This window comes from Peromyscus californicus, unplaced genomic scaffold (genome assembly GCF_007827085.1).
Source record: "Peromyscus californicus insignis strain IS unplaced genomic scaffold, ASM782708v3 Scaffold_9__1_contigs__length_137607984, whole genome shotgun sequence".
Taxonomy (NCBI): domain Eukaryota; kingdom Metazoa; phylum Chordata; class Mammalia; order Rodentia; family Cricetidae; genus Peromyscus; species Peromyscus californicus.
In genome coordinates, this window is record NW_026294617.1 from 34,722,585 (window position 1) to 34,740,314 (window position 17,730).

General features: G+C 45.3%; 1 protein-coding gene across 1 annotated transcript in view; it reads left to right on the forward strand.

Moving 5' to 3' along the window:
- Nucleotides 1-12,463, forward strand: part of Sohlh2 (spermatogenesis and oogenesis specific basic helix-loop-helix 2) — a 29,896-nt gene extending 17,433 nt beyond the window's left edge. Inside the window, exons 10-15 of the mRNA XM_052731313.1 lie at nucleotides 1,680-1,790; nucleotides 3,887-4,034; nucleotides 4,160-4,248; nucleotides 5,265-5,386; nucleotides 9,356-9,612; nucleotides 11,168-12,463. Coding sequence (XP_052587273.1) covers nucleotides 1,680-1,790; nucleotides 3,887-4,034; nucleotides 4,160-4,248; nucleotides 5,265-5,386; nucleotides 9,356-9,612; nucleotides 11,168-11,323 — 883 coding nt within the window. The 3' untranslated portion in view covers nucleotides 11,324-12,463. The remainder of the gene's footprint in view (nucleotides 1-1,679; nucleotides 1,791-3,886; nucleotides 4,035-4,159; nucleotides 4,249-5,264; nucleotides 5,387-9,355; nucleotides 9,613-11,167) is intronic.
- The last annotated feature ends 5,267 nt before the right edge of the window (nucleotides 12,464-17,730 follow it).

Genomic DNA, 17,730 nt, shown 5'->3' on the forward strand with positions numbered 1-17,730 from the left:
GGCTTCATGATTTGCCTATGCTACATGAAAGTATTTTTCAGTGTCTACTAATCTTGAATTTTTCTTTATCCTCCATCCTAATCTTAACCACTGTCAATAAAAGTAAAATTTCCAGGCAAGTTTCACCCTTTTGGATAAAGAAAACAGGATTATAGGGCTAGGGAGATAACTCAGTCAATGAAGTACTTGTTGGCAATCACGGGGACTTGAGCTTGAGACCCAGAATTCAAATACAAGCTTTGAGGTGTGGGTGCTTAGAATCCCAGCGCTGGGGAGGTGGAAATGGGAGGCACCTTGGCCAGCTAGCCTGGTGAGCTTCAGGACAGTGAGAGATCCTGTCTCAAAATCTGTGGTGAACAGCACCTGAGGAAAGACAGCAAGGTGATCTCTGGCCTCTACATGCGTGCATTCTCTCTCTCTCTCTCTCTCTCTCTCTCTCTCTCTCTCCCCTTCTCCCTCTCCCTCTCTCCATTTCCCCTCTTCCTTGCCCCCCCACAAAGTGGGGTTATTTTTCAATTTCTAAAAAAAAAACAAAACAAAACAGTGTAAAGGGGGCCTATAGAGATGGCTCAGCTGTTAAGAGCATTGGCCACTCTTCTAGAGTGGTTCGATTCCCTGCACCCACATGGTAGCTCACAACTGTCTTATTCCCTCCTCTGGCATCTGTGGGCCCCAGGCACACATGTGTTACATATCATACACATAAAATAAACATTAATAACATAGTGCAAAGCCATAGATTTCTAGAATCTAGACAGTAGAGTCAGAACAACGTCTATTAAATGAGAAAATTTAAAAGGGAGAGAAATTGACTTTGCTGATGAAGCTGGAGTAGGACATGTAAAGTTGCTCTGTTCTTTTCTCTGTAATGAAATTTTTATTTCATGTGTATGCTTTTGCTGCACTGTCTGTACCACAGGCATGTAGTGCCCTCAGAGGCCAGAAGAGGGCATCAGATACCTTGGAATTGGAGTTACAGATGGTTCTGAACCACCACGTGGGTACTGGAAATGGAACCTGTGTCCTCTGTTACAACATCCAATGCTCTTAATCACTGAACCATCTCTCTAGCTCCATGTGCCTTAACGGCTTAAGGGTAGATACAGTCATGTTCTTTGATTTACAGAGGGACTGTAACACCCAGTACAAAGTATTGTAAGTAAAAACTGCATCCAATCTGACTGACATCGTAGCTTGCCCTGTAACATTCTCAGAACACTTAATTTTAGCCTGCAGTTGGGCAGGAGCCATCTAACTCAGTCTGATTTGTAGCAGGTTGTGAGAAATGGACTGATGCTGCAATGCTTTTACGACAGCATGAAGTTAAAAAACCAACAAACATTGTCAGTGGGTGACTGCTTGTAATTTGGAATAGCCATAATCGATAAAATTAGAATGTCTTAATCCTAAGTATATGTTATCCTTAATCAGTGTATTTTAGAATTTTGACCATTGGATTTATGATATTTTGAAATCTGAAAGAAAAGATTCAGTACTGAATGTGTCAGGTACTGAGATTTAGTGTATCACCCCCCCCCCACCCCCCCCCCACCCCCCGCCCCGGTTTGTATGAAGCAGGAGACTTAATCTCCATCTGGTTAGCGAATTGGCGTTCATTGTTGACAATTGTCTGATGATTTTCCTCTTTAATATGTGGCATGATTTTCACTTGCTTCTAGCTCTGGGCAGCTGAAAAATGACAAAGAACTTGTATTAAAGGCCCCACTGCCGGGTCCTGAGAGAAACAGAAAGACTTCTTTTCTTCATTCGAGCAAAGAGAAGCTGAGGAGGTGAGTGTCGAGGCAGGCTTTGGTTTCCTGGTTTGTTTGGTTGGTTGTTTCGTTTTATAAAATCTTTATAGACAAATAATCCACATAGTATACAATTTGCCTGTTTGCACAGTTTGATAGACTTTATAGTCCAGCATCCTCATAGGCCCATGACACCATCACCACTTTTTAGAACATCGCTGTCTTCAGTTTCATACACACATACAGTGTACGATGATTACATCCCACCTTATTTTTTTAAATGAACATAATATTTGCAATTGCAACCATTTTTAAGTTCACAATTCAGTGGCATGAATTACATTCAAGATATTAATTACACTCATGATATTAATTACATTTCCTGGTTATTCCTTGACACAGAGGGATCACGTCCATCAAGTCTCCTCACTTTAACATTGCCAAAAGTCTAGATGAAACTGGTAAATGTGGCCACTAAATATGTGTCACCCTTCCAGCTGTTTGGTCCCCGGAGTGACCAAATGGCCGAGTAGGCGCCAGTGCCACACTGTGATTGGAGAACAGTAAAATTCTAAGTGGCGGGAATAGAAATGCTCGCCTGTAATTCTCCCGTTTCCTGTGTACTCAGATGTTTTCTGACTACACAGTGGGGCAAGGTGTAATGGCGTTGTTCGTTATGGAAGTGACATGTATCTAGCAAAACTCTAGAAGAGGAGAATTGCTGTGCACAGTCCTGTCAGCTGTAGATAATGACGGCTTAATGTCTTTGATTCTTGCTTTATTTAATGGCTAGGATTACATCCCCCCGCCCACCGCCCGCTGTCTTGAGTTCTACTTTTCCTCAGTGAGATTTGTTACATCACTGCCACTTCAGATGAAATTCTGAAGATAGAATAGACTGCAATAGATTTGCTTAAGGCATCCTCCTGTTTAATATGTTTAGGCCTCTTTTTGTATTTTCTCGAGAAGCTGTTTTGCACACGGAAACTTTGCTGTGCGTTTTATCTTCAGTTCTTTTGTAAGTGAAAGTTCTCTGTGGAGAGCCTCCCAATAATAGTGTCTGGTTATTGACCCCTTCCCGCCCCACCAAAGCAGTTCCTGAGACAGCTCTGCTGAGCCCCAGAGCTCCTGAAGCCCTATAAAAATACCACTTACCGCCGTGTGGTGGTGGCGCAGGCCTTAAATCCCAGCACTCAGAAGGCAGAGGCAGGTGGATCTCTGTGAGTTCAAGGCCAGCCTGGGCTACAGAGTGAGTTCCAGGACAGGCTCCAAAGCTACACAGAGAAACCCTGTCTCAAAAAACAAAAACAAAAATAAAAAAATTACCACTTACCAACTTATTTTCAACCCCTGACTATTTATATGTCAAGCAAGATTTTTTTTTTGTTTAATTTTTCTTCTATTCTGAAATTAAGAGAAATTTAGGGACTTGCCTAAGGTTTCAGCTAGTTGCTTTGCACATATCAAGGCCGTAACTGGATAAAAACGAGTACTTGGGGGAAAATGGCAAGGGCTTGGGTTAATTCAATTAGGTCTGTTTTCCTCGTGCATCTCCCTTTTGGATGCTAGCCTGGCCAGTGTCTTTTGCATTTTAGTTCATCTGCTTAGGAAAGCTGTCTTCTTGTTTTCCCTCAGCTCAGGCCACAGTGCGTGTAAAACTCACATGTCACAAGACACCAAATGATCTCTTGTTATGGTCCAAACACAGATCCTGACTCTTCCTGGCCTGCTAGGCTTCTAGTGTGAACTTCGGATGTCTGTATAGCATGTGATTTTTCCCCCCAAGGATTCTACAGATCTTCAGAGGCTGTGAGGGGTGTGCTTTGCACTGTCTGGGCACTGGGGGGGCCCAGCTGGGGGCCTGGTCGAGGGAGCTGGGGCGCCATGGCACAGACTCTGTACTTTGGCAGATGTCCATCTTGTGCAGCATGTGAGTGGGGACCCTGGAGGTTGTGATTTCAGGAGCTGTGAGGGCTGCTGCCCTATGGGGGCATGGCCTTCCCCTGAAACAGGGACCAGATGGAGATGGGGACAGTCCATTTTCACAAAAACCCAGGAAGAAGAGTTGTTTAACCTTATGAACAGAGAAGAAAGTGAGACTAATGCTTCCTATTTCCTCACAATCGTTGGAACAGAGAGCGCATCAAGTTTTGCTGTGAGCAGCTGCGTACTCTCCTGCCATACGTCAAGGGGAGGAAGAGCGATGTGGCTTCAGTTATTGAAGCGACCGTTGATTATATGAAGTATGTCCGGGAGAATCTCTCTCCAGCCATCATGGCCCAGGTATTCAGTTTCTAAAGTCCCACTCAGCAATGCTTCCATGCCCTGATTTTTAATTTTCTTTTTGTAACTGCAAATGCGTGTGTTGGTAAGTCTGGTTTTCTATATGCATCTTTGTCCTTGTTTAGATTACAGAATCCCTCCAGAGCAATAAAAGGTTCTCGAAGAGACAAGTGCCCATTGAGCTGTTCGCTCAACGTGCAGCCACATCACAGAGGTACGGCCAGGACTGTGGGAATCCTTACACTGTGTGTTTTCTTCCTTCCTTGTTCATGCTGGATGAATGGACAGGAACTGAAAGCATACACAGTGAGAGCCCAGGTTAAGGATCTGTGAATGTCTTCCACTGCCCATACTAATTATTTCATTACCGCAAAACACACATAGACTATTCCCGGCTGTGGTCCTTGTTACCCCTGAGAACTTTAAAATAGAGCTTTGAGATTGCTTGTCCAGCAGAGGCAGGATGGATTCTAGAATCCTCTGGCAGAGGTCGAGGGCTGTGGAGCATTTAAAACCAGTTAGTAAGCAGTCCTTAAGCTCGCTGATTCAAAATATGACATGCCAAGTGATGACTTCCTTACTCAAACTTAGGAGTCCTGCAAGCAAAGAGAAACAAAAAAGACCTTTGAAGAATCATTAAAAGGCTTGAGTACCTCTTTGTTCTATTTTAAATAATCTATAGCTGAGGCTCTGTCAGGGTTTTTCAGATCTTGACTAGTAGAAAAGCCTTTGAAGAGCTGGGGAGATGGTTCAGTGGCTAAGAACCCTGGCTGCTCTTGCAGAGGACCTGGGTTCATTTCCCAGCAGTCACATGGCGGCTCGCGATCAGTTGTAACTCCGGTTTCATAGGATCTGAGGTCTTCTTCTAATCTCTGCAGGGACTGCATCTATGTAGTACACATACACACATGCAGGAAAACACTCATACATATAAACAAATAAGTTATTTATTTACTTATTATGTATGCAGTGTTGTGCCTGCACGTATACCTGTGTGCCAGAAGAGGGCACCAGATCTCATTCTAGATGGTTGTGAGCCACCATGTGGTTGCTGGGTGAGCTCAGGACCTCAGAAAGAGCAGCAGCCAGTGCTCCTAACTTCCGAGCCATCTCTCCAGCCCCCACAAATACATTTTTTAGAACACAATTTAGAAAAGCCTTTGAACTCAGCACTGTTCATGTTTTCTTCCTGGAGAGATTGCACAAAGTGAATCCTTCTTGTCTTTCCAGGGACAGTGGTGTGCTGACAAGTGCTTACTCATCTGTGAGGGAGATCCAGCTCCTGGCTGACCAGTGCCTGACTGTGTATTCCAGGCCTGCTGCGGAAGGGCCCTTGGAGGAAGCTGTAAGAGGTGAGCTATGCCTACCCCTGTGCAGCTCACAGAGCACATGGGCCTGAAGGGAGGCTCTGCAGCCCCTGGGTCCCCCGGAGTCCCCATTCATTTCCTGCTGTAACTGGGTGCTCAAGTAGAGCTGAAATATCACACAGTGAGTCCTGACTTCATCCTGAAGTATTGAAATCGAGTTCTGTTCCCTTTTGTCACTGTGGGAGAATCCCTGACAGAACACGCCCAGGGAGGAAATGTTGAACTCCCAGTTTCAGAGGATTCAGTCTGTGATAACTAGGGCAGGCAGGGCAGCACTCACACCATAGGACAGCACAAAGTGGGGATCAGGAATCAGAGCAGTTCCAACGGTTCCCCAGTTCCAACAAGCTGCATTCCATCTTCTAAAGGTTTCACAGCCCCACAGAACAGTGCCACCAGCCAGGGAACACGTTTTCAAAATGAGACTGGGGGACCATTTCAGATTCAACCACAAGAGTTAACTTAGGGGCAGAAGCATCGGCTGCTCTCGTACCTGAGTTCAGTTCCCAGCACCCGCATGTCAGCTCACAACTGTCTGTACCTCCAATTTCAGGGGGCCCACTGCCCTTTCTGGGCTCTGCAGGCACTGCATGCGTGTGATAAACATGCATAAATGTATGCAAACACTCATACACATAAAATAAAAAATATATAAACTGCCTCAAAATTGACCATAATTGCCAGAAAGTGTATCTTGCTAGTAGATGATAAGTACATTGATGAATTTATTTCTTATAGAAATGAAATCTAAAACGAAGCATAGTTTTCTCTCGGTACCCACAGAGGATTGGTTCTAAGTCCCTCAGCTGACACCAGATCTTCAGAGTCTCAAGTCCCTTCTGTAAAATGGAATATCATTTGCATATAACCTGGTCGCATCCTCCTGCTTACTTGAAATCTTTTGTGGCTTGGATGACACCCGATACAATGTAAATTTACACAAATAGTTGTTACATTGTATTGTTTAAAGAACAAAGTCTGTCTATGTCTTCTATAGACTTGCTGTTCGTGATTTTTTTAAAATATTTTCAATCCAATGGTTGAAATGCCAGCTCAAGGATATAGAGGACTGAGTGTACTCATATGAATTCAGTGCTGGCTTTGTCCTGAGCACTTAGAATGTTAATTTATTTACTTCTTTCAAGTCTTTGTTTAAAGGTCACCTACTCTGAGTCCTCAACCACCTAGTTAAAGCTCCTCATTCCTGCCTGCCGCACACATTGCAGGACACCCTTACCCACTTTCTCGGTTGGATTTGACTTCTTGGGACTCTTCGCTTGCAATGCCCTTTACTCCTGTGCTTTGTTTTTTGGCTGTCTTCTCCTGTCATTATGCCAGCCCCACGAAGGCAGAGGGTTTTCCCTCCTGTTTTATTCATTGCTATATTTTTAGTGCCTAGAGCAGTGGTGGTCAAGAAATACATAGAATACAGATAACCACTTGGACACCTGCAACCCTCCTTCCAGAGGCGTTTCTGTTCTATTTCTGTGCAAACCTAAGCATTCCCACATAGCTACGGAAATAAGGATGGGAAGGAACAGAGCCAAAGCCAAAGAGGGTGAGTGTGTGACTTTTGGTATTCCTGGAGGCTGCTTCCCATGGAGGAGACAGTAAAGTGGAATCTAGAGGGAGTGGCTGGTGCTGAGTGACAGGGATGCCTCTCTCCTCAGCTTCCAGTCTCATGAGTCTTCTGATTGCTTTTGATTGCTTCCTCTAAGGAACTATGCTGTCAAAGCATCCTGCTGTGCTGGGAATATCCTTGGCCATCACTCTCCCCACTAATTGCAAGCCTGTGCCCTGGTACTCTGCTTGGCATCCCTGCCTCAGAGATGGGGAAACACGGATAGAGGAGATGCAGTAGTTGTTCGTGTGGATCTTAGAACTCAATGGCAGATAGGATCACAGAAGCAAACTGGTCCACCCAGTGTGTTTAAGTGCAGAACAGATGCTCCACATGCATGTTTAGGGGATCAACGGAGCTCTGGGACAAATATGCTCCTACAGTTGTGTCTAAAGACATGAGAAGAGGCCAAATAGAACACAGTCCCCCTTGGTCCTGAAGCCAAGGAAAGAAATACAGATCACTTCCGTGGTCTCTTTAGGCATTTCTCTTTCTTCCTGGGGAGAAGGGAGGAAAATAGGAAGAAAAAAAAAGTCACCCCAAGCGACAGTAAGTGCCCGTGGCTCAGTATCACATGGGATGATTAAAGTGATCCAGATTAAGTCAGATAGGTGAGGCTGTACCCAATCCTGTTAAGGATATATCTTTGCATACAATACTGTTTATGTAAAAACAATGCCTGTTATGTATCTTCACATACAACGCTGTTCTGTAAAAAAAAAAAAAAAAAAAAAAAAAAAAAAAAAAAAAAAAAAAAAAAAAAACAAGTGTTGATGGCTGCAAGTTCAGGCTTTTCTGTGCTTGAGTATGTTGTGGAGTCCCATCACCCAAAGAGACCACGCTGGGGAGGACACAGCTGTAATAGAACTATGGACTTTGGGGATATGCAAACCCGAAGAGAGCTGGAAGGTCAATGAGTCAGGAACCCTCAATTTAGTCAAATTTACCTATTTGAAAAGTAACTAACCATACTACTCATTACTGTTTAATTTATATATATTTAGAGAGGGTTGTTGTTAGCATTCTGAACCTGCCCTTGGGACTGCCCAGTGTCCTGACATCATTTTATGTAAAAGTCTCGAATAGAAACCCCTCCCTTCCCCCTCTCCCGCTCCCCCCCACCTCGTCCCCCATGAGGTGGACACACCTCTGCTTTCCCTCCTTTCTCTCTTTCCCTATCTTCCTCTATCTTTCTATTATAAAATCCTCTCTCCACGAGGATGTGTGAGTGACTTTCCACACACCTCAGCGCGCCACTGCATCTGCATGGCATGTTTCCATCACCCGCGGGACACCTTGGCCCCGCCAGCTAGGGCCGACGAGCCCCATATCATTACAGTCGTGAGTGTGCTGAGAACCCAACTCAGGTCCTCCTCCGCAAGAGTGGGATGTGTTCTTAACCACTGAGCCATCTCTCCAGCCCTAGAGATTATTTTTAAAACATTATGTGTTTTAAGAATCTTTGTCTTCTAGCTGCTGCGTAGAACTAAACTATAACTGTGATGGCCTAGCCCACTTCAGTCATAAGAAAGAGAACAGCCAAACCTTCCTTTGGGACTGAATGTAGTTTGGTTTTGTTTGTGTTGTTTTGCTTTTCTCACATTCTTCCTGGCCTTATGGGAATGGAGTTAGGGTTTCTATTGCTGTGGTAAAACACCATGCCCCAAATCAGCTTGTGGAGGAAAGGGTTATTTCATCTTACAGCCTATATCATTATCTGGTGAAGTCAAAGCAAGAGCCCAGTGCAGGGCCTTGAAGACAGGAACTGAAGCAGAGGACACTGTTTATTGGCTTTTCAGCTTGCTTTTCCATAAGCCCAGGAGTGTCCGCCAGCCCTGGGGCAGCACTACCCACAGTAGGCTGGGCCCTCCCATATCAATCAAGAAAGTATATTCTGGACTTACCAGCCTTTTGAAAGAATTTTCTTTATTATCTCTCTTCCCAAATGACTCTAGCTTGTGTCAAGTTAACATAAAACTAACCAGGACAGATGGTCAGTTTGGTTACAGTGGTAGACACACACACACACACACACACACACACACACACACACACACACACACACCACACACCACACACCCCAAAAGGCACAGAGATCTGCCTGTCTTCTAAGATCTCTTGTGATACATGAATGTAAACACACCACAGTCATGTTGCGTTAAATGTCCTTACAGGAATGGCACTCTGTTTTTCCATCAGTGTTGAAGCTTAAGAGCTGTCCACCTGTGTGGTGTGGGGAAGTGATACCAGGACCATGTATTTCACAGGCTGTAGTTCAGAGTCACAGAACTGAGCCCAGTGTTCACAGACACCTGTTTTCTTTCTTGTTTCAGGCCAGTTAAGCTCTGTTTCGGAGAGCTCTATTGAGGATCTCTATAAAACTCGAGTCCCCAGCGCAGCACTCTCGCTTAATTCCTGCCATGCTGTCGCATACTGTCCTGGGGCTGTCCCTCCCCGTGATTCAGCTGCCAGGACAAATCAGAACATCTCCATTTATTTACCGTCTGCTGTGTCCAGTGTCTCCAGCCTTCTTCCTCAGCACTGCAGTTCCATGCTTTGCCAAACACGAGCAGCCAGTCCCAGTTGTCTGGTAAGTGTTCTGTTAGTGGCCTGGTCACAAAGCTCATAGTCTGCACCCCAGGAGCTGTGCCGATCTCTAAGTCACTTGGTCTGAATGGGGTAATTGCTGCAGTTACCCAGGCCCTTAGTCTCCATGCGGCAGGCCTGGTATCTGGATGTCTAGTGTCATGAATCTGGATATGGCCTAGCTAGACTAGCATTAGGTGACCAAGTGGAATCCATCTTTTCTGGATCTGGTTGTCCCTCCCTCTCCCCTCGGAGTTCTTAAGATACTACAGCCCATTCCTCTATCTTCATTCTCAGCTGACCCCAATACTGTTGTCTTTCAGCTGCAGTGGTTACCCTCACTATATGAAAATCCATCCCTCATTCACCATCAGGCTGAGTTCAGACACCAGTTTTTATACAGCAGTCCTTGGGTACCCTCATGCTCTGGCATGTGCTTACTGGTGCTTCTGGGAATGTAGTGCCCACAGACACGATGCTCACACTCATGAAATGTCTTGGGGATACAGCCAGAGAAGCAGGTAGCTGCGATATGGGTTGGAGCATGTAGGAAGAGGACATATAGTTAAGTCAGTTACTGCTGACCCCTGGAGAGGTACTTACTGCCTAAGCCAAGATCCAGAGACAAAGAATTAGCCACACAGGAGGTCTCGAGCCAGAGATGAGCAAGGGAAGAGTGTTCCAGGTGGATGGATCAGCATAAACAGTGAAGTCTTTTGTGGAGACCATAGCTGAGTCATTTATTCTGTGGACTTAAAAGCCATGGTCCAACAATACCTAATACAAGCCTTCTAAGCAGAGTGTTGTCATCTCTACGTGACATCTGTGAAACAGGAATAATAGTGACTGTCCCAAGATGCACTTGTGAGAAAGACATCCCAAAGGGAATTACAGAGAAAACTTAAAATAGGAGGGCATCACAGATTTAATAGTGCCAGTAATGGTCAGAATAGGAAGGCCAAGATAAGTTAAAGAGGATGCAGTAGTCCTGATTGACTGATGGATGGATGGATGGATGGATGGATGACTGGCTGATATGAGATCCTGCCTTATTGTCTGCTCTGATCTTGAACTCTTAGGCTCAAGTGATCCTTCTGCTTAAACCAAAATATTGGGAACTACAGGCTCACATTCTGAACCTGACACATTCATTGGGAACTACAGGCTCTCACTCTGAACCTGACACATTCATTGGGAACTACAGGCTCTCACTCTGAACCTGACACATTGGGACCTACAGGCTCACACTCTGAACTTGACACATTGGGAACTACAGGTTTACACGCTGAACCTGACACATTGGGACCTACAGGCTCACACACCTGATTAGGTTTTAGTTGTTGAGACATGTAATTACTGTGAATGTTTTTGCTGTAGAATTTTCATAAGAAAATATTATTTTTGTTATGTTTTATTTTGTTTTGATTTTCAAAGGGGTGTGTGTGTGTGTGTGTGTGTGTGTGTGTGTGTGTGTGTGTGTGTGTGTGGAAGTCAGAGGACAGCTTTTCTTGTTTCTCACCTTTTCCTTGTTGAGGCAGTTTCTCTTGTCTCTGCTACAGTGCACTCCAGGCCAGGAGCTGCCAGCCGGTTCTCTCACTACCTCATCTGGCATCTTCCGTGGGTTCCAGGACTCAGACTCAGACCGTCAGGCTTCTCAGCAGCTGCTTGGGCCTGCTGAGTCACTTCCCCAGCCTCAAGAAAACAATTACTTTTGAGAGAATAACTGTTGGAAAACCTGTAGGTTTAGATGCCCGAAGACTCCAGTTGGCTTTATAAACTACTTGGTGATACAGAAATGCATTGTGACATTGTGAGTAAGAATGAGCTAGCCTGCAGTTAAAGTGAACGTCTCCCTCCTTTGCAGCGACAGTTTGGGACATATTAGCAATCCGTGTTTGAGGCTCATATTCTAGACCGTGTGCTGGGCACGGCTGTTCAGTTCAGGAAGAAGGGACAAAGAAAGATCTTTTGAAAGCTGCTGACCCTGCCTTCTGATGAATGTGCTAGAATCTTCCAAAGATACATAGGAAGACAGTTAATGGCACTGATAGCCTTGTGTTCTCAGGCATCTTCATCCATGCTGGGACTTCCTGGCCAGAGAGCTGTAAGCAGCAGCAGCCTGAGTGACCGCCTCCCCCTCCCATTCGTTCTACCAGAAACTATTGTTCCCTTTGTGAAAATCATACCACAAAGAAGACCTATGTGGGTGCGAACAGCTAAGACCAGGAAGGCGTGTTGATACTCCCAGGCCACCAAGCACAGATCTTGCAGCCTGCTTATTTCTGTCACTGATTTCTAGTTGCTATCTTGTCTAGATTTGGCATTTTATTTGGTTGGGTTTTTTTTTTTGGTTTTTCGAGACAGGGTTTCTCTGGGTAGCTTTGCACCTTTCCTGGAACTCACTTGGTATCCCAGGCTGGCCTTGAACTCACAGAGATCCGCCTGCCTCTGCCTCCCGAGTGCTGGGATTAAAGGTGTGCGCCACCACCGCCCGGCATTTTAAAGAGCCCCCCTTTACATTCATCACCCGAACTAAAATCTCCAGGGGCGTAGGGAGCGGTGTCTGCTTTTCCAGTTGGTGACTGAATACGTTAGTATGCTTTTGGTTGCATTTTGCAACCATGTGGGTGGAATGAGGAGCTAAGAGGGGCACTTTCCTCGCTGGATCTTTAGTTACGGATCCACAGATCTCTGCTTTGTCCTTTCTTCCTACGGGGTGTTGGAGCAACTGTTGGAAACAGGGATGGGTACGGTTGTTTTATATTTCATTGAAATGTTCTTACACAAAAGTTTTATTGTTCAAGTGTCCAGGTTTACCCTGTAATCCATTGTTTTGTTCAATAAAATGTTTTCTCTTTTAATAATAGTGTGAAAGGAGTTTGACTCTGTTAGATTTCTGAGATGCTTAATAATTACTTAAGCTTTTGTTTTTCTTGTTATAAGTCCTTTGAAAATGCCAAAAAGACAGACTCTGTAGCTATGGGGCACGCTGTGTGAAGGACATAGAAGTTTCCGACTTAGGGTGTGTGCTTCTTAGGTGGATAATGACTGTTCGCAGTTGCAGCTGTGGTTGCTCTGACGTTGGAAAAGAAGTTATTGAGGTGTTTCGGGTTCTGTGAGCTTTGCTGTATCCCTGGCTGGCCTCCCTTCCTGCTGGGAGTCCTGCTTGGATGGAGTTCCTCCAGATCCACACATGGGTTCTGAGAGAGGCTGTGGTCAGGAATTCCAGGAGGAAAGACTTGCGGCGCACGACTCCCGCAACCGTTTGTCGTCTTAAGGCCCCTCAATCCCCATTTTCCTTTCAACCTGAACGGGAGCCCGCCTGATCCATACTTGAAGCTTTCTTTATTAAAATTCCTTCTCTTGGGGAGACAGAAACAACATGTAGTCCTCCCAAGGTCCCGGTCACAAATGGAGGCGTGATTCCCCCAAAGTTCACTCTGAGGAACCATTGAGTTTATTGGGCTCCCTTACAAAGCGCAGGTGAGGGTTTACTACAGGGGTGTCGGCGGCCCTCCCGCAAAGGCTGCACCTAGAAAGTCTTCATGCTGCAGCAATGATGGCCGTCCTGGAGTCACACAGACGGGGCCCCGCCCTCTGGCCTTCCTCAGCCTTTATCCCCCAGCCCCTCCCTGAAGCCGTGTGCAGTTAAGGCAGTGCTGGATCCCAGATGGCAGTGGCTGCTGGAGGACAGTCACACGAGCAGCCAGTTCCAGAGTCCTGAACTTCACCCAAGGGTCCAAAACCTAGGCGAGAACTTCACTTTTAATAAATTGTGTTCTTCTAAATAAGCTCAACTCTCAGCCAAAGACTTAGCAGGCCTCAGCCCTTAGAAGGATTCTTCTTTTCTTTTCAGTTTGTGCATGGTTGTATGTTATGTACGCCTGTGGTGCGTACGTGTGACCGAGCAGGCACATATGCCCATGTATATACACATGCAGAGACCAGAGAAAGATGCCAGGTGACCTTTTCTGTTGCTTTCTGCCTTGCTGCCTTGAGCCAGGGCCTTTCATGGAACCCATCGCTCACCATTTCATCTAGACTGGTTGGCAAGTGAGCCCTCAGAGTCCGTTTGTATCTATCCCCTAAGCTGGCGTTCCAGGCACACATAGTTGTGTTCAGCTTTTAACCTGGGTACTGGGGATTTGAACTCAGGTCCGCATGCTGGCAAGGTAAGCACTCTTACCCACTGACCCATCTCTCCAGCCCCAGGATATTTCTTTAAAACATGAAATGGCAGGTCATGAGTCAGTATAGTGTTTTCATAACAAAAACTGTACAAGGAGGTTGCCCAGAGTGATGGCTTCGCCGTTTCTGTTAGTGGTGGAATTAGCAAGACTTGGTAGATAGCCAGTGGGGGAGTTTGAAGAAGGGCTAAGGGTGAAGGCAGACACCCGGGTTTCCGTCCTCAGTGGCTGAAGTTCTTTGAGAAAGTAGGAAGGCAACGCTTGGCAGAATGGCAGGAAAGAGTAACTTCACTGATTAGGCCCTGTGGTGCAGCCGGCTGCCCTCGGGGAGACCTCCTAACGGCATCCCGAGACAGTTGGTACAGGCAGGAACCTGAACGGCAGAGGATGTCATCCTTTTCTGATTCTACGGAATTCATCCCAGGGAGCCCCTTGGTCAGTCTTCTCATGGTGTTCTATGCTGGCAGCTTCCAGAGATCTCGTTTATACGGGGTAAAACCTTCAAAGACACAGGGCACAAGATGGCGGTGGCTGCTGTTTATGTACTAGTTGTTCGAATCATGGGAAACTAAATTCCCCCTTTGTCTAGCTTCTGAAAAATTTAAGGCTTTGACAATGCCAGGTCTTTGTCTAGTATGCAAAATAGCAACAAGCTACCTGTGGAGGAGTGGCTTCCCCTTTGAAAGGGATTCACTTCCCGTTGGTCATTCTCCCACCCAGTCTGCCTGATGCCTGGGCTGTCAAGGATTCCAGTTTGACTCCTAAAAGATCAGTGGTTCTCCTGTGTGAGTATCTAGGAGTGGGAGGGAACTTGATCAGTTTCCAGGCCATACCCCCCAGATTCAGATTTGGTAGACTTAGCTAGGCTGGGACCTAGCACTCTGCACTCCAATGAACCCTGACAGGTATGTTAGTATATATTCGATTATCCTACCTCAACACACCCTATACACTTAAATGGATGTAGATACCTGTAGGGAACATGAAGAAAGAATGGACATCCAGTTATATTTCATCGACCCCCAAACCCGCAGCATCTATAGATTTATTAAAAATGCATCCTGGCTCCATACATCTTGGACGGAGCCCAGCACTCCACAGGACAATTCTGACACACAAGGTTGGACGCTGTTGTTGTAACCTGTATAATAACATGTTCATCGAGGGTGTGGAGAACTGAAGTCAGGAGATGAGGGGCAGAGCACAGGCCTACCCAGGGTGTGAGTTCAGAAGGTGGGTTCCAGTGTTGGTAAGCTGGACAACTGGGTCATACAGTTTTGAGAAGTGCAAAGACTGAGTGAACATGGAGTTCCTAGAAAGAGGGGAAGTTAACAGCAAGATTTAGGGTTTATCTAGATGATGGGGAAACTGGGTGAAGAAAGCTGCTTTTGAATTTTTATTATTTACTGTGTAAAGCAGACTACCATAGATGTAAAACAACATCAGACAGCCTTGGCAGACTGACACCAGCCCCCGAGCCTCTTGGCGGTTTTCTGTCTAGCTCTCAGGAGTACCACTGACCTCTGGCTCTCCCTCTCCATTCTGTGGGCTCCCTGGTATGTGGAATGAGGAAGTGAAGTGGGAAACCCAGGATCACCTTGGTTAATCTGGTATCAAGAGCTGGTTTCATCACCATGGAAACAACACCCCTGAGCAAGACTGAGAAACTCTTTATCTCTATTTTTCGAGGTTGGTTTACAATCCAGGATAATCATCTTTCTGCAAACAATGAAATAATTGGAGGACACAGGCAGCTGTGATTGGCTTAACAACAGGATCTTGTACGCTGCTGAGTTTTTCTCAGACTCTTACGAAGCTTTTAAAGAATGTTTTTCTCAACAGAGTGGTTACGAGGAAGTCCAATTACAAAGTGCATGTACTGTGTGCTAAGTAAGAGTCCAGAGAAATGGGTTTCTAGAATGTTCTGATCCACTTGTTTTGAAAAAGTGGTCTTTGCAAATAAGTGCTTCTTGTCAGTTTAATTCTTCCCCAGATAGCCACAAGGGTTCGTGAGAGGGGAAGTGATCACATTTCATAAAACATTACATTCTTACTCCTTTTAGCCTGCCTTAGACTGTTCCCAGGTCCCTCAAAGTAATAGCTCATTAAAAAAAATTAGACTTAGGGCTTAGGCAAAACTATATAATTAAAAAAAAAATCCACCTATAACAGGTCTTAACATAGCAAGTGTCTCAAAGATTGTTTTCCTCACAGACTCAAGTTTGAACTAGAAAGTGTTGAAAAGTAAAATACCATGTGTGCACTGGGGTCCGTACACAGAGCCAAGAATGCACTGATCTCTCCTGCTGTAGGCTCACCCTGGCACTCTTAGGTGCCATGCTAATACTCATGTTCAGGAAATAGGGGTAGGAAGCCTACTGGATTTAAACCCTGGAAGTTTATTTTATTTTATTTACTATATTAAAAAGTGGCATACTGATTTTATCTTTTAGTGGAGTGCTATAATTGAACTACCATGTGTTATTTAACTTCTAAATACTGATTTTTAAAAGAATTTTATGTGTATGAGTGTCTTACCTGCATGTACATATGCACCATTTCCATGTCTAGTGCCTGCAGAGGCCAGAAGAGGGCACTAGATCCCCTGGAACTGCAGTTACAGATGGTTGTGAGCTGCCGTGTAGGTGCTGGGAATTGAACCTGGGTCCTCTGCAGGAGCAGACAGTTCTCTTAGCCACTGAGCCATCTTCCAGCCCCTAAAATGCTGATTTTTAAATCCCTTGCTAGAGTGTGTTCTGTGATGTTCTTTTTCTATCACTTTAGTAAGTTCTTTTTCAGAGTGGCAGTGAGTCAAATGCTGAGCGAAAATTCCCCAAAGCCTTGACTGAGTTTGAGAAGGAAGAGGGACAAGCAAGATTCCAGAGAAACTATTTTCTTCTAGGAGCAAAAATTACTATTGAAAAAAAAATGTACACAAACAGATTGTCTTGACATGAAGGAGCATTTTAAAGGGTTAATCTTACCCCTGTGCCTGGGAGAAATTCCTGCAGGATCTACTGAGCTCAAAATCCTTGCTAGCTATCTTGAGACTTGTGGACAGTGGGAAGAGAATTCCTTTCTTGGCCACCACTGCCCCTACCCTGTGAACCAGGATTGCTGGGTTGCAATGTAAATATTATTGCTGGCCACAAGATTTCCCAGAATCTTTTAAGAAACCTACCCTAGGATTTGCCTGGCAGAGAATGTGTTTATTTTGGTATCACTGTTAATTCTGCCCCAAATGGAAAGTCCACAATAGAGATGCATTAAAATGGTGGGATTGTGTCAGCAGAGGGCAGATAGATACAAGGAGAGCATGCTAAGATATTTGCATGTATAACCTTGGCCCTGGTCCAGTCAAGTCTGGGAAAAAATACACCCAGTTCTCTATCCCACCAGCAGTGCGGGTAGGAGTCCACTCTATGAGGAGGCATGTTGGACCCCTGGCCTGGCTCAGCAAAGGTAAAATACCCATGTGTTTGTGTAAAGGGTCTGCTTGCTGAGGCCTCAGATAGCTTGTGAAAAGATGCCTGAGCAGCATTTCATCACGGGTTAAGTGTGTTAGAGAAATCGGGTTAAAATGTTAAATCTCTGCCACTAGAATTGGCTTTGTGTCATTTGGGTATTTCCTACAGATGCTACGGAGAGCTCACGAATACTAATCAGATCCCGCTGGCAAAGCCACACCAGTTGTGGCAAACTTCCAGCTGAAAATTATTTTTCACTGTCGGCACGGCTATTCTGCTCTCATTTACACAAAAGCAGGGCCAAACTATTGGCAATTGTTTCCCCAGACTCCCAGGCCCCGCATCCCCAAGGCCCTAATGCCACTTTTTTTCTACTTCCCTACCCTTCCCTTTGTCGTGAATGCAGCTTTGTCTCCATATCATCCAATAACTGATGCTTGTCCACTTGTTGGCTCTCAGTCTGTGTCG